This window comes from Aspergillus fischeri, genomic scaffold (assembly GCF_000149645.3).
Source record: "Aspergillus fischeri NRRL 181 1099437636264 genomic scaffold, whole genome shotgun sequence".
Classification (NCBI taxonomy): Eukaryota; Fungi; Ascomycota; class Eurotiomycetes; order Eurotiales; family Aspergillaceae; genus Aspergillus; species Aspergillus fischeri.
This window is the reverse complement of record NW_001509762.1, coordinates 2,978,330-3,004,079: the sequence shown is the minus strand read 5'-3', so window position 1 is coordinate 3,004,079 and position 25,750 is coordinate 2,978,330. Positions and strand designations below refer to the sequence as shown.

At 50.4% G+C, this 25,750-nt stretch overlaps 10 protein-coding genes across 10 annotated transcripts, besides 2 other annotated features; 5 read left to right on the top strand and 5 right to left on the bottom strand.

Annotated features, from left to right (window-relative positions):
• Positions 1-1,434: 1,434 nt before the first annotated feature.
• NFIA_082710 (TFIIIC subunit 6 family protein) lies at positions 1,435-2,387 on the bottom strand (the record flags this gene model as incomplete). The annotated part of the gene is made up of 2 exons (XM_001260219.1): positions 1,435-2,208; positions 2,283-2,387. 2 exons carry the CDS (start codon positions 2,385-2,387, stop codon positions 1,435-1,437), a joined length of 879 nt encoding a protein of 292 aa, XP_001260220.1.
• Positions 2,388-3,785: 1,398 nt separating this feature from the next.
• On the top strand, positions 3,786-5,787 carry NFIA_082700 (uncharacterized protein; the record flags this gene model as incomplete). The annotated part of the gene is made up of 3 exons (XM_001260218.1): positions 3,786-3,825; positions 3,881-5,271; positions 5,341-5,787. The coding sequence occupies 3 exons, from the start codon at positions 3,786-3,788 to the stop codon at positions 5,785-5,787; spliced, it is 1,878 nt and encodes a 625-aa protein (XP_001260219.1).
• A 1,265-nt stretch (positions 5,788-7,052) lies between these two features.
• On the bottom strand, positions 7,053-11,328 carry jhd1 ([Histone H3]-lysine-36 demethylase; the record flags this gene model as incomplete). Its single annotated transcript, XM_001260217.1, has 2 exons — positions 7,053-7,910; positions 7,966-11,328. The coding sequence occupies 2 exons, from the start codon at positions 11,326-11,328 to the stop codon at positions 7,053-7,055; spliced, it is 4,221 nt and encodes a 1,406-aa protein (XP_001260218.1).
• A 1,175-nt stretch (positions 11,329-12,503) lies between these two features.
• Positions 12,504-13,260, top strand: NFIA_082680 (putative pre-mRNA branch site protein p14; the record flags this gene model as incomplete). The annotated part of the gene is made up of 5 exons (XM_001260216.1): positions 12,504-12,535; positions 12,678-12,701; positions 12,830-12,886; positions 12,956-13,083; positions 13,160-13,260. The coding sequence occupies 5 exons, from the start codon at positions 12,504-12,506 to the stop codon at positions 13,258-13,260; spliced, it is 342 nt and encodes a 113-aa protein (XP_001260217.1).
• A 980-nt stretch (positions 13,261-14,240) lies between these two features.
• Positions 14,241-14,792, top strand: NFIA_082670 (small nucleolar ribonucleoprotein SNU13; the record flags this gene model as incomplete). Its single annotated transcript, XM_001260215.1, has 4 exons — positions 14,241-14,262; positions 14,322-14,417; positions 14,474-14,580; positions 14,637-14,792. The coding sequence occupies 4 exons, from the start codon at positions 14,241-14,243 to the stop codon at positions 14,790-14,792; spliced, it is 381 nt and encodes a 126-aa protein (XP_001260216.1).
• Positions 14,793-15,576: 784 nt separating this feature from the next.
• Positions 15,577-16,752, top strand: NFIA_082660 (STIMATE family protein; the record flags this gene model as incomplete). The annotated part of the gene is made up of 2 exons (XM_001260214.1): positions 15,577-15,996; positions 16,066-16,752. The coding sequence occupies 2 exons, from the start codon at positions 15,577-15,579 to the stop codon at positions 16,750-16,752; spliced, it is 1,107 nt and encodes a 368-aa protein (XP_001260215.1).
• Positions 16,753-17,345: 593 nt separating this feature from the next.
• Positions 17,346-19,378, top strand: NFIA_082650 (WD40 repeat domain-containing protein; the record flags this gene model as incomplete). The annotated part of the gene is made up of 4 exons (XM_001260213.1): positions 17,346-17,699; positions 17,756-18,259; positions 18,319-19,168; positions 19,227-19,378. 4 exons carry the CDS (start codon positions 17,346-17,348, stop codon positions 19,376-19,378), a joined length of 1,860 nt encoding a protein of 619 aa, XP_001260214.1.
• Positions 19,379-19,896: 518 nt separating this feature from the next.
• Positions 19,897-20,397, bottom strand: NFIA_082640 (uncharacterized protein; the record flags this gene model as incomplete). Its single annotated transcript, XM_001260212.1, has 2 exons — positions 19,897-19,923; positions 19,984-20,397. The coding sequence occupies 2 exons, from the start codon at positions 20,395-20,397 to the stop codon at positions 19,897-19,899; spliced, it is 441 nt and encodes a 146-aa protein (XP_001260213.1).
• Positions 20,032-20,114: a microsatellite.
• Positions 20,036-20,105: a microsatellite.
• A 1,125-nt stretch (positions 20,398-21,522) lies between the features above and the next one.
• Positions 21,523-23,270, bottom strand: NFIA_082630 (putative hexokinase Kxk; the record flags this gene model as incomplete). Its single annotated transcript, XM_001260211.1, has 5 exons — positions 21,523-22,398; positions 22,458-22,865; positions 22,928-22,953; positions 23,040-23,162; positions 23,231-23,270. The coding sequence occupies 5 exons, from the start codon at positions 23,268-23,270 to the stop codon at positions 21,523-21,525; spliced, it is 1,473 nt and encodes a 490-aa protein (XP_001260212.1).
• An 880-nt stretch (positions 23,271-24,150) lies between these two features.
• NFIA_082620 (SIR2 family NAD-dependent protein deacylase) lies at positions 24,151-25,482 on the bottom strand (the record flags this gene model as incomplete). Its single annotated transcript, XM_001260210.1, has 2 exons — positions 24,151-25,305; positions 25,360-25,482. 2 exons carry the CDS (start codon positions 25,480-25,482, stop codon positions 24,151-24,153), a joined length of 1,278 nt encoding a protein of 425 aa, XP_001260211.1.
• Between the last annotated feature and the right edge of the window lie 268 nt (positions 25,483-25,750).

The following is a 25,750-nucleotide window of genomic DNA, read 5'->3' as shown; positions in this document are numbered from 1 at the left end:
TCCCCGATGAAGGATCTTCACGAGCGATTCGCCTTCTCCAAAGACTCAAAGATTACATCACATGGCATTCGGCGATGGAGCTGTTCTCCTCATTCTGTTTCGGCCTTACTCCCTTCATCGGGGATTCTCGGAGGCAGCTCTCTCGGAATAAAGGTAGCTAACAAGGGTATCCTGTCTATATAGATTTATACAGCTTCGTCCAGCCAGCTCAGCCCATTCTTCCCAATCGTACTTCTACCTCAGTATCTTCGCATCGGACTCTCGCGCTCACCTGGGTCACCGTCACATTCCCAAAAACAATTCAACCACAAGTATCAGTCGCAATGGCCTCTCCAATCCCTTCACACCCTCCCTCCCGTCCTACCCTCGTGACACCCTCGACCTTCACCCAGGACATCTCCCGCGCGATCCTCGCGTCCGCCGACGGGCCCAAATCTATCCATCTCGACTCGCATCCTCACGGGGCGCTGGAGTATCCCCCTCCTCCCCCCCCGTCGCCCGTCGAGTCAAGAACAACACATTGTTTCTGGGGGAGAGAGGGTAAACGAGCTTGACCGTCGTTACCGGCTGCTGCCTTGTCTGCGACGAAGTACCATATATCTTGCATTGTGACTTTGATTCTTCTTCTGTTTTATGGAGCCGGCTTTTAGGTTGTTCAATTTTTTGTTTTCCCTTGCCCTTTTTTTTTTTTCAGCGAGCCCTCATCTGTTCCTCGGTGGTTCTGTCAGAGTACATTAGGGATTGTTTCGGTTTGGAAAAGCAGGTATTGACTTGTCATCTTATTTATTGATTTGCTTTCGGATCTTCATGGCGTTGCGAGTCGTTTACCATGTGATATAATATCGACTAGCTAGCGAGTCTTCATAATCACATCTTTTAGCTTCATTCCCTCCGTCTCATAGGATGCATCCACGGACTAGATTGCGCTTGGCATATCAGTTAGTGGAAGGGTTGCTGTAGACACAGTTCTGTTCCACAAGACGATGGAATTCAGTTACACATCGCACGTGAGCATTATCACGATGGCGTGGGCTCTTTCGGTTCAATTCTTCGCCAGGATCAATAGACAGGACAAGCATATGGCAAGTTGGCCCAGCTCAGTTGAGAATGCGGCGAGAGCAACCAAAGAGTATTATGTAGGTTCTGACTCGATCCAAGGCCCAGCAGTTACCGTTCAACCATTGCGCCCTGCATAGCAAGGTCGGAAAGTGCCTCTGTGGTTCAACCGAGTACGTTACCGGCCAGATTCTTCATCCTCGACCGAGACTTGAACTGCCTCGAGCGACCACATGGCGGATCGATTTTGATGCTGGCGAGCTGCATCGCGGTATTGTGCCAAACAGTCGTCCATACGACTTCAATGGCACGCTGCAGTCGCTTCAAGTAGACCTCGCAGGTTACTGGTGAATAACAAAGGCTAACTTTATAGGCACATCAACGGGGCTGGGTCGGTTCGTCCGACATCCCCGGCCCAAATTTCTGGCCATTAATTTCAGTGTAGAGCTCTTCCAGCGCGGTCAACGCCACGGTATCTCCTCGACTCGCAGCTTCGCTAAGCCGCTGGACCTCTGCAAGTTCCTCCTCCGTGCGAGCCCAGCCTCGTAGTCGATCCTCCAGATTCTGGGTACGTTTCGTACTGAAGACAGTGCGCACAGTGTCTGTTTCACCTCTTTGCCTCTTGATGTGCATCAGCCGTTCCAGGAATCGAGCTTGATTCGACTGCGGTCCCGTCTTGCGAATCACGTTTGCCGTTTCGGTTGTTTGTATGGAGGGCTCCTGAGTTGACCCTGAGCCAGAACTGGAGATCAGATTCGCTTTGCGACCGAGAATTTTGACGCTGTTGGCGGCAATGAGGTCAAAATCCTTACCGCTCCTCAACGGAGAGATCTGCGGCAATGCAGACTCTAGGTCAGGTTCGTGACCGGTCTCTGGACGAGTGAAGAGCAGCTCTGTCCCGATCTGGTCTGCCCATGCGCAACTGAAGATTTGATTTTGGTACGAGACTATTGGGTTGGTGGTGTGAAGGCCTAGGATTTGGACGCGCTCTGAGGGAGCATTGTCAGGCTCGGTGCTGTCAATGGCCGGTTCATGGTCATCGGTCGGGGTCAGGGTAGTCGAAACTGCGCCAGAAGACGAAGCGGGGTCACGGCGTCGGGGAGGACGAATGGGGCCGTGAAGGGAGGTAAGGTCGAGATTGAGGTAGAAGGTCTGACCGTACGGGAAACAAATTAAGCTCAAGCGAACGTCTAGAAAGAGTGAAAGGAACAAGCAGTCAATCATACCTCGGTGTCGACATGGTGGTATTCATATTCGTAGTCGGAGTCATGATCCTCATCTGTCAACATGGCCGGGTCCAAGACCAATATCGGCTCGGAATGAGACTGCATGATTTAGACCGGTAGGATCATTGGGCATAAATAGCTAGCTGGAAAGGACGACTAGCTAGTTCAAAGTTCAAATGATCAACCCCGTTGAAATCAAAATTTGGATTGAGAGTCACAGTGCCCCTCTAGATAGATAGATTGATAGCTACCTTAGTGCTCGAGACCCGTTTTTTTCTTTCCCCTAACGAAGGGATAACGGAAGAAGGCGGCGGGCAGAAACTCCACTGCAGCCGCTGGATAATACCTTGTGGGGACTGGGACTGGGAACCAGGCGGTCGCTGACTTGTTATTTAACTCCTGTTATGCTAATGACTGAAGAAGACTGAGGGCGAGGACTGAGGAACAGGGATTATTGATGACGATGTTTGATTTCCACAGGGCTGACCCATGGTAAGATACTAGACTACTGACAACAAACAGATACATCTTTCTTAAGGTTCCTCTCTACTACTGTTGTCTGAATATAGTGTTGTACGAACACAGTCATGATGATCTTCCCTGTGCTTGTCAGTCTGCAAAGATCAACTTAATTTAATTCCTTCAGTTTGGATCGTCCCTGGTGATTTCATCCTTTCGGGCTGCATTCTTTCTTCCATCATCCTCCATCATTCCAATCCCCGGTTTCATCCATCCCATCTTGTCTACACTACCTCGTCTTACCCCTCCATATCAGCCAAAAGTCAACAGTAACACAGTAACAATCCACAAAAAGTAAGCTGCTCGTATTTATCATCATCATCATCATCTGTTGTCATCAATTGTTCCCGTGTTTCCATCAAGATCCATCTGCAATACCAGGCAATCAAACAATTAATAATGCTCTGCCCTACGGAAGATCACCGATGGTGTTATCCATATCCGTCGTCTTCCGCTCAGAGACAACCCCATGCACCTCCGTCCAGATCCATCTGTTGATTCGATCATCTTCATGTTCATGTTCCCTGTTCGGTTCATACTTGCCTGCTTGCCGATCCGATTTGCTCTTCTTGTCCTCCCCTGTCCGCCTGCATCATCATTGGCACACATCGTCAATCCGGCTCTGCGCGGAAGCAAGGAGCTATCCACCGTCTACATGAATCCGTCACTTTTTGCTGCTCTCACGTTCTCTGTTGAAGAATGATGATGTTTGTTCCTTTTACACTTTTTTTTTTTTTCATCTATGTCTGTTATATTCACACCCATGGCCCTCATAATTATCTAATCCCCTTCCGTTATACCCGGTCCCTCCTTCTGACTGGATGATCCCTAGCTTTTGTCTTTCCCTTTCTGCCCATGAGTTCGGATTTCTATTATTTTGCATTTATTTTCTTTTACCCTGACTCGGTCGTTGCGCACGGGATCCATCACTCAAGTCGGTAGTGGTCCTGGTCATAGCTGTTCTCGACCACTGCTAACCTGGCAATGCCTTCTTATAGTGTCGTCCCCTCCATCCTCGGGCCTGGTTGCCCTGACTCTCTGCTCTTTTTTGTACACGCTCCTCGTCTTCTGCCCCGTAGTCACCTCTCATGACCCTCATCTTTCCTCATTTCCCTCTGAGGAGTCTTCCTTGACCATCCCGATCTCACTTGCGCCTGGCCGTGTAATCCCAATCGGGACATCCTTAAGCCTTACTACCCTTACTACTACTACCAGAGCGGCCACGTCGACCAGCACTGCCCACAATTATCAGGCTGATCCCTTGGTGCCTGATCCTTCTTCTAGAGCAAATACATCCAACGTCGGGGTTGTCTCCCTGGCTGTGGAGCAGATGATTGGCAAAGCGAAAGGCACCATTATCGTTTTGTCTTCACTGATCGCATATGTCTCCATCAATAGCTTAGTACGTGCCTTGAATCCGGACGCATTCATCTGGTACAATGAGGACAGGGATGAGCAGCGCTGGATCGCATCCTCCCGGTCGTGGTTTGACCGTAAAGCCTGTCGCTGGCTGAGTCTCTGCGGTACCGCTCATTTCCACACGGTTGGTCCGCGCTTCGGCCAGCGGAAAGCCCTCACAGAGTCCAATGCCTCTGTCTTGGCGCAAGACGAGGCCGCTCCGTGGCGGTCCTTCTGGTTCCGAGAACAGGAGCATCCGGCGAATCAGTGGGATGATGCCGAACGTTCGCTCAGAGAGATACCGGACTATGTTTTTGAATATGCTCCGCTCGTGCATCTATTCTCCAGAGAGCAGTTCTGGCCATGTGATATCGCAGAGCACCTGTTCCACACCACTCCAATGTTAAACTACACGCCGGTGCAGTCACAGCATAATCATCCAACGTTGGAGGATTTGGACCAACTGAACCAATGGCAGGATGGTCGCTACGTCTTCTTAACCAGTAATGATGATGTGGAGGAACGGCCCCCGTGGATGGAAGGAGAAAAGAATATCCCTGTTTCGCCAGATGAGCACTCTGAAGAATCATGGTCTGACTGGGACGGTCGAGTGGATGGGGCCATTCCGGGAGATACACCCGAGGGCCGCTTAAAATGGTATGACACGAACCACAAATCAATGTCGGAAGATGAAGCAGCCAATCTACCATTGGAGGATCTCGGTTACTCCAAGTCAGAGGATCTTCTGCAGGACGAGAGGGTCAGGGACGAGCTGCGGAAACGATACGGTGGCGAACCGATAAAGATGCAAGAGACCGGAGGCCGAAGTGAGGCGCCTGCAGTGCTGCTCGTCGTGGACAAGGGCAACGGCATAGTCGATGCCTTTTGGTTCTTCTTTTACAGTTTCAACCTCGGAAATGTGGTTCTGAACGTGCGTTTCGGCAACCACATCGGCGACTGGGAGCATTGCCTCGTCCGTTTCTATAACGGCAAGCCTAAAGCTCTCTTCTTCAGTGCACATTCCGCGGGCGAGGCATATAGTTATGAAGCGGTGGAGAAAATCGGACAACGGGTAAGTTGCCACTCCCACACTGGTGATTTTGATTGAGTTAGAGGCTAATCAATCGTTTCCAATGTGTAGCCAGTCATCTATTCCGCAGTGGGTACGCATGCCATGTATGCCACTCCTGGTGTCCATTCGTATGTTCTACCCTGGGGACTTCTTCATGACCAAACGGACCGAGGACCTCTCTGGGATCCTCTCTTGAATTCGCACATGTATACGTATGATCATGTGAATGACACGTTGCGCGCCTCCACAGCCAGCCCGTTGGCACCTACGGAGTGGTTCTACTTTAACGGTCACTGGGGAGATAAGTTCTATCCTCTGGGAGACCATCGACAGTATCGCTTCGCAGGCCAGTATCACTACGTTAACGGTCCCCTGGGCCCGCGGTTCAAGCATCTGAACCGCCGCAAGGTGTGCCAAGGGCCCGACGAGGATCCTTGTGTGATTAAAGATTGGGTGGGCGAAAAGATGCGGCCCAAGCGCCTGTCGAATCCCCAGCCCCACGAGAATCCAGTCTGATCTGGTAATTCTCAAATGAAGCATCGCTGCCCTGGTTGGCACTGAAACGGTGTTTTGGTTGAAATGTGTTCCAAGTGAACAACCTAGCGTATCCCCGTGGGAATCCCCTGCTTCAGTGTTTGTATCTGTTGCATTTATCGCATATACCCCTCAAGTTTTTTCTTGTTGCTTGTCAAGGCCCGGAGCTGGAGCTAGACGGTGAAACGACAACGCATATGACGGATGATGAGACCCAAGATTTCCTTTTATATTGATGTCGGAGTTTTCTGCAGCCAGAAGGTGGAGTTACTGGACCCTTATGCTTTATCTGATTTCCACACTTTGGGACTGGTGTTGCGGTTTTATGAATGTTGATTATTATAGGGATAGACTCGGAAGACGTGATGTGGACGAAGTCGAAATATCCGAAATATTAGAGAGGTAGACTTACTCAAATATTCCTAAGATATTTCCCGTACCACTGTCTTTAAAATGAATTGCTCATTCCACTCAATCACTAGGAAACCCTACATAAGGACAAGGAAACTATCAAACGCTTGCTTGCTAAGGTAGAGCCATCAACTTCAACATGAAAACGATGTACTCAGCTCGCCAAGATGGGCAAAGAGGTATTGGCGCATGTAGTAAGGAAAGACGAAAGAAGTAGACCCAGACTCAGGCCTTTGATTAATCCCTCCAACACAGAGAAGAGCCCAGGGTACGTACGCAAGTGAAAGTTGAAGTCAACGATGGTTTAAGAAAACTGGCCGAGAAAGACGAATGAACGAAATGAATCCCTCTGAGACGAAATACACCAGGGTTATCAGCCGGTTTGTCCCATTACACGCACATGAACGCCAAGTAAGGAATCGATAATCGATGAAGAAGAAATAAGAAAGGTAGTTGAAGTGGTCAACAAGGTAGTAAAATACCCTGTGGTAAAAACGATTAATGCAATGAAGAAACACCAAAACCAACAATTACCCCAGGAGAACCCTTGCCAGCAATGGAACGCCCGTGTGCGACATCCTGTAAAACAACCGAAAGAGCAGAAGATGACCTTGAAATCGGACGCTTAGAAACTCCGCCTGATGTTTCCCAAATGCCAAACCACACATGTGAATCCTGCCTTCTCGGCTCTCACTCTCAACCTTGCCGATTTCCAGGCCGGATTCCTATGAGAAAAGGAAAAAAAAGAAAGACAGAAACACAAAGGAAAATGAAGTCATAAGCGTCATGGATAGAACCGCTTTAGTATAGGTCAAAATTGAAGAGCCCAAACCAGGTCACACTCGCGTAGTTCGCTTGCGCAAGCCAAACTCCTGCTCTTGCAATTCGCGAATCAAGCGTAAACTCTCCGCATCAGGTTCATCATCAGCAATCGCCGTGCGTTCACGTTTCGCGCCCTTATGCCCTGGCGACGTTGAAGTCGTAGTCATACGGTCAAACTTCTTCTCTGTCGCCGGAGAGACTCCTTTCTTCGCATGAGATGACGAAGGGCGTGATGCAGATTTCTTCGAGCTTTCCTGCACACCAGGGGTTACTCTACGAGCGGTCGTTGGCCCACTGAAGGATGCCCGTCTTGTAGACGGTGTGTGCGTCGTCTTCACAGCTTTGGCTGGCTGGCTTTCGGGCACATACCTGTCAACGTGACGTGGTTGACGGGAGGAATGTCGGGAACTAGCAGTAGGCGTGTAATAAACAACATGGTTGTCTTTCTCCCCATCTTGCTCGGGAGGCACATCCGTCTCGTCTGCCTGAGAAGTTGGCGGCGAAACAAGTGAAGCGGTTGGCTTCGATACGGCTGCCCCGTCGACCTCCATAACGACCGTGTCTGACTGAAATGCCGGCGGGGATGCGTACGAAGTCTGCCCCACGTGAGTCTTTCTCTCGGCAGACGTCAAATTTGTCTGAGCTATGCCATTGTGGTCGTGCGAAGTGCCAAAGTATGAAGAAGCTTCCAAATCAACTGGCCTCTGCGTATGAGACATGTCCCCTTCAGCTCTGAAGAGACTGGCCGGCCTCGCCACAGGAGACGTGCTTTCCTGCTTCGGCCTCTTGGCAGAGGCTGCCGCCCTGGGCTTCGATCGTTCTTGGGCTTTGATAGGGTCGATTCTGCCATATTCATCATGAATGCACCGGCGCTAAAGAAATCGTCAGATATGCACGTGCACAGGGAGAGAAACAATAAAAACGAACCTTGCTCTTTCGGCAATCATCACAAGCCTTGCTGCGCCCTTTCTTTCCTGTGCTAAGACCCTCGGGACTGCCATCATTGACTTTGCTGGTGGCTGCATTCGGTGTGCTCAAGATGGCAGTGCTGTAATTCCCAGAACCTTCAAGTCGATCTAGACCATACCCATTCGCGGCGTCCTGAAAGCCTGCTTCAGACGCAATGGCCGCCAACGAATTCAATGCCGATGCGGCATCGTGAGCCAAAGATGATTGGACTCCTGCAGGGAAAGATCCAAACGTCGTTTGCTTTGCCGATATTGTGTCGTTGTGTTCATCCTTATGCCGACATCGGATTCTTCGCTTACGACACGCATCACAGGCAACACGCTTAGGACCCAATCCAGAGCTGCGATGTATAGATCGAGGTTTCTGAACCATTTCTTCCTTCAGTTCGTTCGTCTCGGTGCCTGGAAGCGTCGAAATAACGGTAGGCTGAGGGATCTCAACGGTCGAAGGCGCAGAAGAGCTTTCTTCACTGGAAAGGCCATTGGTCAAATCTGGAGGTTGTTCTAGTGGCCGTTGTACAGCTTGCCGTTCTGCATACATGCGCTGTCCCTCTGCATTTCGCTCTGATCGACGGCTAGGTCGCCCTGCTGGCTTCTTCTCCGTGAGGCTGAGTTTAGCGTTGCTTTCCACCACACCAGGGCGTGTCCATTGCGGAGCCTTTTCATTTCCACGCTTCCACGCTACCCAGATTCCAAACTTTCTCACTGTGTCGACTGGGTCTCCTTGGCCCTTCGGTATAGATCGCTTGACAGCGTTCCTAGCGTCCATCGTCACTCCCTCAACCATGTAGCCACTGGCAATTAATGCTGTCCGAAGCAGGTACTTGGCAAGATCTGGAAGCCCCTCGAGTTCGGCCTGGGAGTAAAATCGAGAATTGTGATATGGATCCCCGGCAGGCGCCTTATTTTCCCGCTCCCCGAATTCGTAGTAGATAGGATAGGCTCTGTGAAATCGGTAGTTTTCATCCTCAGCGAAAGCGTCGAGCACACTTTGAGGGATAGGGTCGTCCTCCAGGTATTTCAACGCGGTGTACCATTGGATCCTCTGGAAGAACGGATACCGAAACTTCCTAGGAACCTTGGTATCTTTTTCGATCTTGGCAACCTTGATCTGCATACCATAGTTAAGACGCGTCAAGAAATTACCGCCAATGACCAGGCTGTTCGTAGGAGTCCAGACGGCGTGGATCCAGCCAGATGGAATCAACATGGTATCGCCTTCGGACAGATCGACGCGGTAACACTCCTTGGTCTGGTCGCCAAGGAACGTGGAGTCTTGCGCGGGAGAGTTGCACCAGTCTTCATATTTCTTCAGATGCTTGTCTTTAGGTGGGATGAAGAAGAAAGTCTTTTTGCCTTTAAGAATGTGATAGTAGACCGAAGAACCGCCGAAATCGATGTGGAAATCGGTATAGCAGTCTGCGACAGACATCAGGCAGTAAAATTGAACTTTCGGATAATCGCCGATGGCTTTGAGCTCTTCAGGCCATACCGCATCCTGCAAGTCAAGATCACGCACAATTTTTGGTCGGCGTATCAGTCTGCCCAATTTACTTTGTGAGACCTCCAAACTGATCACGTTGCGAACGACCTTGGAGCCGGTACTCTCATAATAGTCAGCCCATTTCTGCATGTTCCACCTTTTGTCCTCGCCCTGCTGCGATTTGACGTCAATGACTTCGACTCTCTCTTCAGGACCGTAAAGCTCCGCCACCGTTCGGACAGTGAGACCCTGAGGAACAACCATGTCCAACTGGTCTTGGCCGCAATCGACGACGGTCTCGAAGTCCTTGCCCTCCTCGGGGACGTGCTCCAACAGTTCGTCGAACATCTCTTGGCTAGTAGCCTCCTGGACGAGCGCGTCGAATTCGGGGTCGACAATGGGAATAGAATCACGGGTGTTGAGATGTGCTGGAATAACGATTGGCTCTGTCATGCCGCTACCACGTTCGAAATATTCGGCAGTGACCAACTCCGGTCTCATCCGCGGGAAGTTTTCAGGGAGAAAGCGAATCTTGCCTTCCCGAATGGGTTCAATATAATGATGTTCCAGAGAATCGCTGGCGGCCTTGACAAGACCCTGGTTGAGACCAGCATAATCAATGGCAGTGCGGGTTCGAGAAGACTTTCGAACAAACGTTGTCTGTCCGTGGATCGGTCGACACCGGCGACAGATGAACTTGTCGACTGTCCGTATCTCGCGATCATTCTTAAATCCGGCACAAACGATATGAAACCATTGCTTGCAGCCGTCACAACTGATCCATGTGACATCCCCTTGTTCTTCTGAATCCACCGGTATTCGGACCAGATTACAGGCGGCGCAGTTCGCTTGGTTGTTCTCGTCGGATTCTGTTTCGTCATCTCCCCGGGGAGGCACATCCAATGATGCGCGATCAGCACCGGTATCTATCCCTGTGAAGACTGAACTCTCGTATCGTGCCTCAGCCCCGGGAAATTTCGTGCCTGGGGTTCCTGAGCCCATTTTGGCATTGCCTTCTTCCTCTTGCCAGACAATTGGAGGAAGCGTAGAAGAGCTTGTGTTGGGCCGTACTCCCTGAATGACCGGTCGAGAAATGAAGGCCGAACCGTCCGACTGAGATCTCATTCGAGATGCTGGAAATGCAGTATTTGCGGAAGTGTGATACGCGGATTTCTCGTCATCTGGCAGAATATATGTGCTTCCGAGACCAGCCCGAAAGTGGCTTTTCGGTTCCTCGCCGTAGTGAGGATGGTACGACTCATCAATGCTCACCCGCTTCGAGGGGTAGAAAGCGGCAGGGTGGAAGTTGCTTGGTCTCGCGAAATTTAGAAGAAGCTCAGCATCGGTTTTCATGCTGTCGAAGGTGGAGGAAGGATTTGCATCCGGCGCGACGGATGTCTGCGGTTGATGTAAGGGAGACGGACTTTTCTCCGACCGCGGTCGCTTGGCTGGACGTTCTGTACTTTCAATGGACTGGGAAGGAAAGAGTGACATGGCAGGCGTTGAGTCTTGAGAAGGAGGTCTGTAGGAAAGAGGCGCAAAAGTAGGACTGGTCGCTAAGGCGATTGTCGCGAGAGTGTCAATTGTGGAGCTGGAGCGGCCATGGCTGGTTCGGCCATGAGATCCCCGATTTGTGCTCGAATAGACATCATTGTTCAATGTGACCCGATCGCGATCAGAGCTCGCAGCTTGCGAGGCTCCGCGGTCAATCCACGAGGCACGAAAGTCGGTGGTTGTGAAAGGAGAGATAGGCTCCACGGCGCGTCGCGGAGGAGACGGAGTGCGGTATCGCGGCGGTCGAGGCCCGGAGTGGTTCAAGAAGGACGTGGCACCTATCATGATGAAGCCTGGGAGTAGTAGAGAGAAGGTAAAAGGAAATAAAAGGGCCGGAGAAGATTATGATGTGCCTGCGGAAGGCGAGTTCAAAGCGGGGGTGATAAACCACGCGGGCTAGAGAGAGGCCACCGCAGGCAAAAAGAGAGTCATTCCTGGCAGACGATGAAAGCGCACAGTCAGGAAACGATAAAGAAGTGCGGATTAGGATGAAAAATCGAGTACTGAATGGATGAGACGTTGAGGGAGCAAGGTCGCACGCCGGAGCGCTGGGAAGTTGAGGGGGAGGGAAGTTGACTCTCTCTGCCGACTACTAGTTCGAGGGCGGGAGAGTACTGCAACACCGAGTGCGAGACGCACCGCCGCGGCAGGCGGGCAAAGTTATTGAGAGGTTTGTCACCACAGGGACAGTGACCGATTTCTGAGGAATGGAAAGATGATTATGGCTAGAGATGATTGAAGCAAGCGCGGTCAATTACCCTTCAATCGACGATTGACGGTGTTGGCTGGGAGTTGAGGTGACGAGGGAAAGGGAGGCGACTTAGAAGACCGACCAGAGCCCACCAGCAGTAGTAGTCTTACATTCTACATAGCAGCACATATGTTATCTACATAAGGGTACAGTCGTTATCTCGGGGATTGATGCCTCCAACTAAGTACTAGTACCATTGCTATTTCAGCCTTCTTATGTACTCCAGACCTACTATCAGTATCGAGGTTTCTATCGTTTGCGGCGAGGCATACCGGGGTGAGATAGCGGCCATTGGCGATCGGCACTTGGAGGTTCGGTTTGTCTCCTGCATGAATATGACTAAGTAGTATATATTGGACAATTGTAGCTTCTATAGACGAAGTCCAATGTGATTCTAGACTTGAGTGCAATCTCCAATAGATAATGATAATCATAACGGGGATTCGCCAACGGCATCGGTCGACAAGAGGAACCAACACAGTGAGGGTCGCCTGAGCCTCTAAGCCCGATCGGGAAAGGGATCCCCCTTCCGAACCTCGTGCTCACTTTCATCTTGCGCTCCTCCGCCCATACGGATATCGACTCCTTCTACTCCTTCTTCCTCTTCCTCTTTCTGCTAATCTGATTGATACCATCCTCTTTGGGTGTCTCTCTTGCTTTTAGATAACTTACCTATTCATTTTTCTGGACTTTCCCTGTCCCCCCAAGAATGAGCCGGAAGCTCGCCCCCGAAGCCAATCGGTGAGTCTCCTCGCGCGAATCTGCCCCTCCGCCAGAGTCTCTTACTGCTCTTGGCCTGCCATCACGCAATAGTCGCTTTTCTCAACTACATGCGGACATATTGCCCATAAATGATCATATACGCTAACAAACGGTTTTCCAGGATTCTCTTCGTCAAGAACCTCAAGTACGTTTTATCTATCACTGCCCTGCTGCAAGATCGACAGTCCGGACTACTATCATGTCTTCTCCATATATGCGAATTCCCTATAGTGCCGGTTGATGACCAGGGACTGATGAGATGATTTCGTGCAGCTACAACGTGACTGCTGAGCAGCTATTTGACCTCTTCGGCAAATTTGGACCCATCCGGTAGGCCATACTCTTGAGACACACATGCATGCTCTGTGTTTTACAATATATAAGCTCACACTATCTTAGTCAAATACGCCAAGGAATTGCGAACAACTCAAAGGGTACCGCTTTCGTCGTATACGAAGACGTTCACGACGCCAAACAGGCATGCGATAAGCTCAATGGATTCAATTTTCAGAACAGATACCTCGTCGGTACGTGTGGCCTGCTGACAACAGAGAGGCAGTTGCTTGGTGCAAGGAGAATATTTTTGCTGATTACTGGATCTAGTGTTATACCACCAGCCGGAGAAAATGCTTAGGTCGAAAGAGGACCTGGCGGAAAGGCAAGAGAATTTGGAGCGTCTCAAACAGCAGCATGGGATAGAATAAGGCGCCTTTTTTCTTTTTGACGATTTCTCTGAGTACCCTTTGCAGGCATCGAGCTGCATCTTGTCTAACATGGGTTGGTTGTGGGGTTTCCGGCGTTTGACTCGTATGGTTTTCGTGGCTCTTAATTACGGGTATGAGGGTTCATGGCGGGTATAATGAGTCTCCCTGGTCGTCGTCTAGGGAATGAGAGAGTTAGTCTCGTCTGGGCTGGGATCTGTTTTGTTGTGCCGGCCAGTTGCTATCAACAATATTATTATCCTTTCCGTTGCTGCAGCATGGGCAGCTCGCGGACATTTCATCTCCAGCCGTCTTAGGGCATACGGATAAGAAGACAGTAGTTTAGAAAAAGTCTGCACCCGCAAAGCGTGATCAACGTGTTCCGAGAAGTTGCCACGGCTCTCACTTGTGGTCTTGCATGAGCTGAAGGTCACGACATCGCCTTCGAAAGACTACAGCATAGCGGAGGGGATATGGTAGAGGTCTACTCTGTACTGCCACCTGCACCCATTAGGGCTGATTTTACATGCTGGCATAACCAGGGTAAGATTCCTTTCCATTTCAGTGAGGTGACCTCGTAATTGAGGGCCAAATTCAGGTTGGTTTCCTTCAATACTAGTACTTCAAGGACAAAGATATACGGAAGCGATATGTGTAATAACAAAAGTGACAGAGCTTTCTCCTACGGACCTTTGACACGAGTAGTGTACTGGCATGAGGTCATTGCCTCACTGCCTTATAATTAAGGTATGAAAAGATTCCTGACCATCGGGTGCAGCCCATCCCAAAAGGGACTAGCGCCGGGGACACCTGCGGCCCCACTGACCATTTTCTCTTCAAGATTTTCTTTACAGGGCTCTTATCATGAAGTCTACTCTCAAGCATCTCTTTCCACCTATTCTTTAGATACCCTGCAATACGGCAGTGATCCTTTGAGTGAGCCATTTCATCTTATTTTGAAAAGCCAACACTCACTTCAAACAATGTCTGGTGAAACTTCTGCCGGTAAGCGAAATTATACCCCCTCGTCTTGCGACCATCTGCTAATGAATCCGCTCGTGCAGCCTGGCCCATTGCCGACGAGGCCCTCACCCAGAACCTCCTGGATTTGGTGCAGCAAGCTTCTCACTACCGTCAGCTGAAGAAGGGTGCCAACGAGGGTATGTCTATCTGGTTATCCTTTTGTCTCTTGTTCTTGACTGACATTCTGCCTCAGCTACCAAGACTCTCAATCGTGGTACCGCCGAGATTGTCATCCTCGCTGCCGACACCTCCCCTCTGGCTATCCTGCTTCACATTCCTCTTCTTTGCGAAGATAAGAACGTATGGTTTTTCTTCTGAAATACTTATACTCTGGTTGAATACTAACTATCAATCAGGTTCCTTACGTGTACGTTCCTAGCAAGCTCGCTCTGGGCCGTGCGACTGGTGTCTCCCGTCCCGTGATTGCGGCCAGCATCACCACCAACGAAGCCAGTGACCTGATGGGCCAGATCAGAACCATCAAGGACAAGGTCGAGAGACTGATGATCTAAACGTGGTTTCGATCTGTGGATGAGTGAGGCAATTCCAGAGTTTTGCTCTTACAGTACGAGCTGGTCGACATGGCCCAGACTGTAAGAGTGCATGAATCATAGAGTCAAATCGCGAGTCTATCTTCAAACTGAACTCGTCATACAAATGATTCAGGAAGTTGTGAAGGGGTTGAATATTATTGCCTGTACTTCTTCTCATGTCTTTGGATAATTGCTATATCTCGCTCGTCACATTGTCACCAATGAAGTGAGTTGTTTGACCACTCATCCCTCTTTTGGAGTAATATGTAGCGTAGGGAAATATAAACAAAAATAATCATTAGCCTAGACATATTTCGAATGTGAGAACTAGAAAGATAGAAGTGATGGCGAAATCGTCTACGCGCCTTGGCACTGCAGGATGAGCGGCGTGACTAAATCGAACTAGTGAACCATAGACCGTCACCTGGCGGAGGCATGTCTCATTCTGGCACTGACGACTTGTGGCATTTCAAGACAACCCACCTGGACTGGTTCCGACTCCTTGCTGGCAAAGGACACACACTCAAGACCTCTTTTCTTACCTTTCATGTATTTCCGCCAACTTTGATCTATCCAAGCTCGAGTCCTAAGCATTGTGGCGGGTCCAGCAGTACACTCTATTTCGGTCATCATCACTGATGCCTGCTATACGAGCCGCCCTCGTATTATAGGGAGCTCTTGAAAGAGCCCTAGTTTCATTGCCTCGACGTGCCTTATTTTCTTTTTGGAGATTGTGGACGTCGAAAGCGGAGATAGAGCAGCAATGTCTCTCCCGTCTATGACTTCACTGGCAGCGGCGGCTACAGCCATCGCCGTAATGAGCAGTGGCGCCCCAACACCATCAGCCACACCTTCAATACCTGTACCTTCCATGGCTGGTCCGCATCATGATCCTGATGGGGAAGATAATGGAGAATGCAGGCTGCTGGGTCCCTTTTCGATTCTCGTCCAAGCGGCACTTGGATCACTGGCGCTGTTGTCCTTGGTATACAAGCGCTGGAGGGAGAGACCCCAGCGGCCTGTGAAGGTGTGGGCATTTGATGTATCGAAACAAGTCTTTGGGTCGGCAATGCTACATCTTGCGAATCTACTCATGTCCATGTTCTCGGCCGGCCAGTTCGAAATCACGAGCAAATACAGACCGAATCCGTGCTCGTTCTATCTATTAAATTTGGGGATTGACGTGAGTCATTTGCGGACATTTTTGGAATTTACTGTGATGTAGGAGCTGACAATTGACCTCCGGATCAAGACTACTCTCGGAATCCCCATTCTCATCTTCATTCTCCACATTCTAAACCGCCTAGCGGCATATACTCCTCTTGCGAATCCCCCGGAATCGATCGAGTCTGGAAACTATGGCGCTCCGCCACGGGCCGCCTGGTGGTTCAAGCAGGCTATGATATACTTCTTTGGGCTATTAGGAATGAAAATCTGCGTCTTCTTTCTCATTCAACTACTGCCCTTCATTGTCAAGATAGGTGACTGGGCACTGCGCTGGACGGAAGGGAACACAGCTCTGCAGATCATCTTCGTCATGCTACTTTTTCCAGTGATCATGAACGCGATCCAGTACTACATCATCGATACTTTCATCAAGAAACCGCTATCTCGAACTCACGAGCTGCTCCAGGAAGACGATGAGGTGGAAGATGCTTTGCTGGATGACGGTCGGACACCGCGCAATGCACTGCTGTCTAACGTTGACGATGCTGATACATTTGGGCCGGATGAAGGTATTATAGGAAAGGATCTGGGTAAAAATCTGGAACCACCTGCACGGCCGAACGGATTTGGTCATGTCGAGTACGATCCGGCAGTTGATGGGGAGTATTTCTCCCCGGCGTCATCGGCGTCTGCCAGCTCCAGCAGCAGTCATGGAGAATATAATGCAATGTCATCTTCGACAAAGCTTACACTTCAGAACAAGAGACCATGACGACCTTGTTTATGCTTATGCGTTGGCGTTGGGTGCTTGATCTGGGTACTTCTGTGCCAATGGCGGCCAGTCCTGCTCTTTTTTGATTCGCGGCCTTATACACTTCCAAATCTGTTTATAGCGATCCAAAGGACATGTATATGCTTTAGTCACTCCAGTAAGATATCGACTCATCGTGCAATCGAGGCCATGGGTAATATATTAGGCATAGGGTAGAGTATGCAGAATTGGCGTGTCATCCTCTTTCCACGACAAAGGCTATTCTTGAATAATTATCCCACGACCTATTGGAATAAACTAGTCATTTTCAATGTTTCAACACTGTTGACCGTCACCTATATAGCTGTGTTGCTGCTTGAACCGGAGGATGCCATAGGCATCAATCCCCACCGCCAAGGACACCGCCTTGTTCTGCCGTTGAAGCGAAAAGAAAATTATTGTCGGGTCTTTTGACGGCCCGCAGACGATATTTCATTCGATCTGGACAATAGTCTCACATTCCGCTTTCTATATATGGTACGTTTATAATTATTTCGATTTAAACGGGTTTCCTACTATCGTCTGAGATTTCTCTCATCCCCACCGACGGCAAGATGCCCAAAACCACCGTCACCGTCAAGGAAAAGACCCGCCAAAAGACGACGGCAAACTCGCGCTCTCCGTTTGAGAATGGAGCTTCTTCCAAGCCTGTTGACGAGAGTGACGCTTCCGACGTGGAAATGGAGGTCGACGGCGTTGAGACCGAGAAGATGCGCGAGAAGGATGAGGCGGAGAAGAAACTGGAGAGAATGCTCTTCGGTGATGATGAGGGTTTCGTGGGTGCATTGAAGAGCCAGGATCGCGATCTTATGGCATTGATGGCGAAGAGCGATGAGGAGAGCGGCAGTGAAGAGGACGAGGGCGATGATTTTGATGACCGGGATTTGTCAGATGTTGCCGATGCAGATGTTTGTTCATCCTTCCCCCGGTGGAGGTGCGCGTGCGCTAATAGAATCCCCTACAGCTCTTCTTCCTCGATTCTGGCACTGCGCCAGTTGGTACTGAGCTTTCAGAGACTTCGGCGGCGGGGTCCGACTCTGAGGAAGACACAGAAGCGGAGGAGACGCATCGCGCGGTGTGGCACGATAGCGACGATGAGCGCCTCACGATTTCGCTGGCTAGTCACCAGAGGTTGAGGAAGTTGCGCGTCACCGAGGCGGAGGATGTCATCAGCGGCAAGGAGTATATAAAGCGGCTTCGCCGGCAGTTCGAGCAGCTGCACCCCGTACCGGACTGGGCCAACCCGGAATTGAACAAGAAACGGACCGATTCGGACTCTGATCTTGACAGCGACATGGATACGGACGATGAGAATGAGCGGCTATCCACGCAACCGTTGGCCAAGCTGCTGCAAGGTGCTACTGATCTGACCACGCTTGGTGAAAGCACAGGCACAGGAGGCAAGAGAAAATTGCGACAGGAGGTGATAGATATTCACAGACTTAAGGATGTTGGCAAGGATCAGCCGGTAAGTTTCTGTGCCAGCGGCAATATTTCGTGATTTTGGTATTAATGCTTCTGTTGCAGTCTTCCATCGACTCGCTCATGTTCCACCCTCACTATCCATTGCTTCTGTCATCCGGACCTGCAGCAACACTTTTCATCCATCACATCTCACCCTCTGCGGAGGCTCCCAATCCCCTTCTCACGTCCCTTCACATCCGCCGTACACCCATCCACACCTCCGCTTTCGCTCCTCCTACCGGTAACAAGATCTTTGCCTCTGGTCGTCGACGATACTTCCACATTTGGGATCTCGATACTGGCAAGGTCGAGAAGGTCAATGGCACTGCAGATCGTAAAGAAGAACAGAAATCCATGGAGCGGTTCAAGCTTTCGCCCTGTGGGCGGTACGTCGGACTGGTCGGCTCCTCTCGCAAAGGAGGTGGTATCATCAACGTTCTGCACTCGGAGACGGCGCAGTGGATTGCCCAGGTTCGCGTGGACGGCCGTGGGGGTGTCGCGGATTTCGCCTGGTGGAGTGACGGAGAAGGTATGACTGTCGCGAGCAAGAATGGTGAGGTGTCTGAATGGGACGGACGTCTGAACCGGGTTGTGGCTCGCTGGATGGACGCCGGTGCCGTGGGCACAACGACACTCAGCCTTGGTGGACGCTCTGGACGGACACAGTTGGGTGGAGACCGCTGGGTTGCCATTGGAAGTTCCAGCGGTGTGGTCAATGTCTACGACCGTCGCGAATGGGCGGCCGCATATGCTGCACAGCCTGCCTCTTCGGAGACGTCGCCGATCCCGCGTAACCCGGAGCCTGTACGTGCCCTGGATCAACTCACCACGCCCATCAGCCATCTGGTCTTTGCACCAGACGGGCAGTTCCTTGTCATGGCTAGTCGGTGGAAGCGGGACGCATTGAGATTGGGTAAGCCTCTATTTCTGTCAATGCTTATGATGACTTTTTACTGACTGACACCCTACAGTTCACCTTCCCTCTTGCACAGTGTACCGCAACTGGCCCACATCCAATACGCCTCTTGGCCGTATCTCGTCAGTAGCTGTCTCCCCTGGCTCAGATCAGCTGGCAGTCGCCAACGAACAGGGCCGTATCCGACTCTGGGAGATTCGCGGGTAGATGGTGGATTGCAGACATGAGATATTTGGAGGTAGAGGAAAAGTTGTTCTTGTACAATTAGGCATTGCGCATCGTATAGATCTAGCATACATTCAAACGATAAAGATCATAGCACATATCACACGGCTATCAGCCAATAATAGATTCCCGGCTCATAAGCTTAAGTCGAACAGACAGAACGCGTACTCCATTCCCGCCCTAAAATCACTGCTAAAACAAAAGGAAAAAGACCCGAAACTTCATCATTGCGCAGTCATTAATGAACTCAACGATTTCATAACCCCCTGCGGATAGTCAGCACCCCATCCCACCGAAAGAGGCCAGCCTCATGAACGCATCACTTACATCAAGACCGAGCTTTATAGCGAAACAAAAATAATCATCAGCATCTACTCACACCAAACTGAAATCCGGGATAAAATAAACTCACCGAATTCATAAGCTACCCGTAAATCACAATCGTCAGCAAACATGGACGCCAGCAGAGCGGAACCAGAACCTGGTCCGCAAATATAAATTTAACTTACCGAGCCAACGATATGAACCTTTTGCACGCATCAGTTTAGCACACCTCAGAACAAACAGAACAAGAAAGCTGAACCTACCTTCTTCCCATCATTATTCTCCGGATCACTCTTGCTCGCGGCAGTCAAGTTCGATTTCGAGTTCGATTTCGAGTCCGATTTCGAGTCCGATTTCGAGTCCGATTTCGAGTCCGATTTCGAGTTCGAGTTCGGGCTCGGGCTCGGGGCCGGCGTGAGCGTGACGAGGACATTGTTCGTGGAATCGAGCTGGGCCGTCGCGGCGGACACAGAGGGTGGGAAGAGTTTAGTGCTGAGAGTCGGGACGAGGGTTGTGTCTGGTGGGAGGAGTTTGGTGGTGGGTGTCGGCACGAGGATAGGAGCTGACACGCGGATGGTGTTTGTGTCGGTGCTGTTGTCGTCTCTTACCCATCGGTGAGGAAAGGCCAGGGTTGTCGTGGCGATGGCCATGGTGAGGATGGTAATGACGCCCTTCATTTCTGCTGGTTATTTGTGAGAGTAATTGCTTGCGTGGTTAGCTATGATGGGGAGTTGAGAGAAAAGAGAGCAGGGCCACCTTGGTAGTTCGACGGGAGTTAACAGCTAAGTTAAACGATGGTAACAGCTGTCTTCCAAAGCTTAATGTCAGTTGGAAATAATAAAGAGTTCAGTTCCACATGTTGTGTGTATATATGGGCCTGTTGTCTGGTACATGTGATAACCCCAGCTTCGAGGCAGCACAACAATGCAGTTCTGTGGATCAACCGATAAGGCCCAGCCCATCTGCCGGGGCAACGTGCCTGCCATAATGCCATGAGACCCTGGCATTTTATAACGGGTCATTATTCCGAACACCGTGCTCCTTGCGGAGGCGCATTCGTCATGTCAACCGGGTATCGGGTTGGGGTTTGAATATGCTATAGAAACGGCAAGACTGCTATTTCATATGAGATCCCGTCAATCAAATGTCGTAGATGCTGACGAAGAATTTGTCGCAGTGTCGTCCAATTCGTCGGTTATTGAGGCCAGTCTGTTTTGGGGTATTCGAACATTCCAGCCGTGCCTTTGGAATGCTGGGTTCCTTGGGCGAATCTGAACATGTCTGAAAACCCAAAACTAGCAAAGAATCCAACTTGTCCCTGATTGAGCATCTAGATCCCTTGCCGAGCGCTCAGACCTCTTCATGTCACTTGTCCGCTGAGGCGGATATTCTAGAATGATTGATGTGCAGATGATGTTGGTAACTCAGAAGCGGCAAAACAACCAGCGCTGCCGTTCCCTGGCAAGTTCAACTCCGTCAGTTGACTGTTAATGTAAGTAAATATGTTAGTCTTCCAGCGCATTTGGATGGGTTGTGTTGGTAGCGTAATATCATTCATTGAGCCTGTATTTTTGTATGTACAGACACTCGCATTCAGTCGGGTCGTTCTATGGGGTCTGTAGTCAAGAAAGACCAAGTGCATCCTCCATGACACCGACAGATTCGTACTCTTGTATAGCGTTCATGGATATTTTTCGTCAAACCCAGGGCCGCTTCCACTTGCCATACCAAAACACCGTATCCAAAAGGAAACTCGTCAACAGCCAAAAAAAAAAGTCCTTCCAAATATCAGATATTGACATTTAAAGCAGTTTCTGCATTTCGTCTTTGTTCCGGATACCAGCCAGGTTGCCGGCCTTGACACGCTTGAGAGTCAAGGCGGCGATCAGCGCGGCACCGACACCGGAACCATCCTCGGCCGCCATAATGGTGACCTTGTCCTTCTCGTTCGGGGCCCAGTCCAGGATCTCTCGCAGAGCCTGGGCACCACGAGCCTTGAAGTGAGGGTACTTGGTGAAGACGGAGCCGTCCGCACCAACGTGGCAGCTCTCGATGTTCTTCTTTTTGCAGATAGCCGCCACACCGCAAGCTGACAGACGAGCTGCACGCGTACCGATCAGCTCGGCCAGACGACGAATCATCTCGAGCTCGGCCAGAGTGGGCTTGATGTTCAATTCGCGCTCGAACAGCTCCTGTGTTTCCTGCAAGTTCTCGTAGGGGTCCTCCTCGATGGCAGCCAGGAAGGAAGCGTCCAGCAAGTACGGCTTGCGCAGCTTGCTGGTGTCCTGATTCTGGAAAATCAGTCCTGGTCTGCTGTCCAGGAGATCAATCAGGGCCAGACGGAAGATCTCTCCCAGGTAGAGACCGGCTGTCATCTTCTCGAAGGCCTGCTGACCCGGGCGGGGAGAGTCGCGGTCAATGATGTGATCGTACTTTGTGAGGGGAAGAACAACGTGCTCGTTGTCGAAAGCACCGTACTCGCAATTGATGGCCACTGGCATGTCTGGGGGCAAGTTCATGTGGGCCAGCTTAGGGACGGAGCCAACATCCTCCATGTAGGCCGCATTGACACCTGTACCAAAAATACATCCAATCTTCATCTCGGGATCAGTGTAGGCCGAGGCGATGAGCGTTCCAGTGGTATCGTTGATCAAAGCAGCGACCTTGATAGGAAGTCCCTGAAAAGCCCATTGTTAGATGTCCGTAGATTGGCGGCAACAACTAAGAGAAGGCATACCTTTCTCTTCAGTGTTTCCTCCAGGGGAGGGACGACATCCTGTCCCTCGACACCATCAATGTCGAAGCCCTTAGTCCAGCGCTGAAGAACACCATGATCAATGTACTCTTGTGTAGCCGGGTAGGAGAAGGTGAAACCCAGGGGCAATGATGTCAATCCTTCCTCTCCGTGGTGGAACTCAATGAATTGCTGTATGCAGTCGGCGATGTATTCCCACAGCTCCTCAGCGGTTCCGGACTTCAGTTCTTCCGGCATGCGGTACTTGGACTGGCAGATATCGAAGCCTCCCTTCTCTTCTGTCAAGGTAATCTCACAGACGCGGAGGTTGGTGCCACCCATATCCAAGGCAAGGAAGGTTCCCTGCTCGTCTCCATCGGGGAAGTCCATAACCCAGGTAACGTTCATCGGCTGTTGCGTAGTCCTAGTGGTCAGCGTACAAGGCTTCTCCGGACGGATGCGGTCAAGCTCACGATGTTACCACCCTCCACACTGAGACCTAATCAGAAACCGCAGGTTAATTTCATTACATCTCTCTGATGGCTACCGGAGCTATCAAGAAATAGGTAAAAGACAAGGGCTTACCCTTCTCGAGCTCCTTGACGAAGTGGTCAACCACCTGTTTGAGCTTGGCTCTGTCCACAGTAAACATCTCCTCGAAATCCTTAATCTGCTGTAGAAGATTCTGAGGCACATCGGCCATCGATCCTGTTCCAATTGCACTTCGAATGAGCCATCCTGCCAAATGTTTTGTAGCTTCGACCAGTTTGACCTACCCTTGCGGGATGGGGGGCGCTTGGGACCAATTCCGACCATTGTGTAATTAGAGTGTGTATTCGAAAGGAAAGATAGATATGAACAATGAAGGAGATATATGAAAAGAAATAAGAAGGAAAAGAGAGAAAAGGCGCGGATGAGTTGGGAGGGAGGGGAGGGGGGAGGATATTGATAACGAGAACTACGGACTATGAGGTATCTAGGGACACCGTGGGGCAGCGACCGGAGAAGGTCCAAGAGAATCAACCATTGCCAGAGCCACCGAAGAAGGCCCCGCACAGAACGATGAAATCGCAGTGGCCGTTGATCAACCGATTCCCTCACCGGTCGGTCTCTTTCAGCTGGGGTCGAGTTCTAGTGAGAACCGAATTTTTTGGCATTACTCTATTGATACTCCATCCATGTCTATCGAGATACCGAGTTTCTGCTCTATGGGTTGGGGGTTCAGCTTCATACCGAGTCCCTCCCCACCTTTCGCAGGATCCGATGACAACCTTAATGCTTCCCAAAGGATTATCTAAATAATAGCAAATGATTTAGAATCGAATCCTCAAAAGCCGGTGAGATTCGGAGATCCTTTTGTGATGCGTCAACTCCGCTGTTGGCGCCTCGATAATAACAATAGTCAATAATTCATCCAGTAAGCAGAGCTGATCGCTTCTAGAACATTGCTTATTATGGTTACTATACCTTTGGTCTACCTCTGTTGTCTTTTCATGACCATAGCTCATCTTCATTAATTCATTATTTTGCATACCATCATTCATCTATCCCTCGCCTAAAGATTCATTTAGGTTTTCATTATATTCACATTCATGTGAGAAAGTTTAGGATGCAAGAGAATCAACCATCCGTGATCCGCCAAAAGCCACATCAGCGCCATCATTAAATAGTGGTCACACTAAAGGACTCACATGGCTCACATGGCATTTGACTTCTTCCTTTGACTAGCCAAATGAGGGAATACATGTTCCAATCCCCCCTCGCTGTCATGCACAGCTGTTGGTTGTAGCTCCCTTGCTTTCGCATCTCCTGTGACAAGCGCATCCTGGGCAAGTCCTCCGTCCATCTCCTCATCACGGGGGATTCCGGACGACTGGCCCAGGGGCTCTTTATTTGACAAGGCCTGGGCACGGTGGGCTGCTGCCGTCCCTTGTCTGATGCCTGCTTCCTTCTGAGAATGACGATCCAATTGCTGTCGCACTCTTTCTTGATACGTCCCGGAAAATCCCAGCGCTCGATCAACTTCTTCTGTCAGACGCTCCACCTCATGGTGTAGTCGTTCGTCTCTCGTCCATAAAGGTGCATTCTCGGCCTCTCGTGCCTCTTTATCAGGATTCGTCCTCTCCCACAGTTCCTCAAGTTCCTGTTCCCAACCGAGCGCTCGTGCGAACTTTCGCACACCGGCATCACAATCGCCCAAAAGAAGGACATCGTCGGGACGAGACCCCATACCTCCCACACGTTCCATGTTAATCAGCACTCGCGGAACGCCCTCACGACAGAATGAAGGTAAACTAGCAAATGGGTGTACAGTGAGACTCGTCCCCATAACAATACATAAATCTGCTTGTTCTGGGAGACTTCGGTTTGCATGGAATTCCTCGGGCAGGGCTTCTCCGAAGAAGACAATGTCCGGCTTCACAAACCCATTGCAATGAGGACAATGAGGCACCTCCCCTTTGGCAATAGCCTCTTTCATTTGAGGTTCAGGGTACGCCGCCTTGCAGTCAATACAGTGTTGCGACGCGAAGCTACCATGGGCCTCGACAATTTTCTCGCCTGGGACTCCCGCCAGGCGCTCCAAGCAATCAATGTTCTGTGTAAAGTGTTTCAACAGCAGTCCCTTATCATGCAGTAACTTGACAAACGAATGCGCAATAGTTGGTCGATACCGGCCAGGCGCCAACTCACGCGCCAAGGCGTAGAACGGTCGAGGGTTCTCTCGAAAGTAACTGATATCGAACACATCCTCCGGCTCTGGCAGATCTAGAAAGGCTAGATTGGAGTAAAGACCCGTGTCTGGGGAGCGAAAGTCGGGAATGCCCGCCGAGGTACTGATTCCAGCCCCTACCTGCCATCACCATCGTTAGCCCTCCTTGCGGGGCGATCTCGGAATATGGCATACCATGACCACAATGCGTCGCACATCTTTCTCTTTTATATATTTGGCTACGGATTCAATATTCCGCACCTCCAGTACCGACGGGGAAGTTCCCTCGTCGACCACAGTGGACGTTTCACTGCCCATGTTGCGTCGCGAATATCCAGCACTGGGCCGCTATGCTGGTGTCTGGAACTTCGTCGGCGGTCAATGCAGCTGGTAAAGGAGCTCAACTTCTTATCAATTATGTTTGAGAATATAAATGATGAATAGATAATAGAGGCACAAAGACGTAGCAAAGAAATTCACCGTTGATAGCGAACCAGTAGCAAATGACGTCGAGTTGATATCTCAGAAGGAGAAAATCCCCCGATTGGGTAGTCGGTGGGCCTGGCTGCCTGAGGCTTGCAATTGT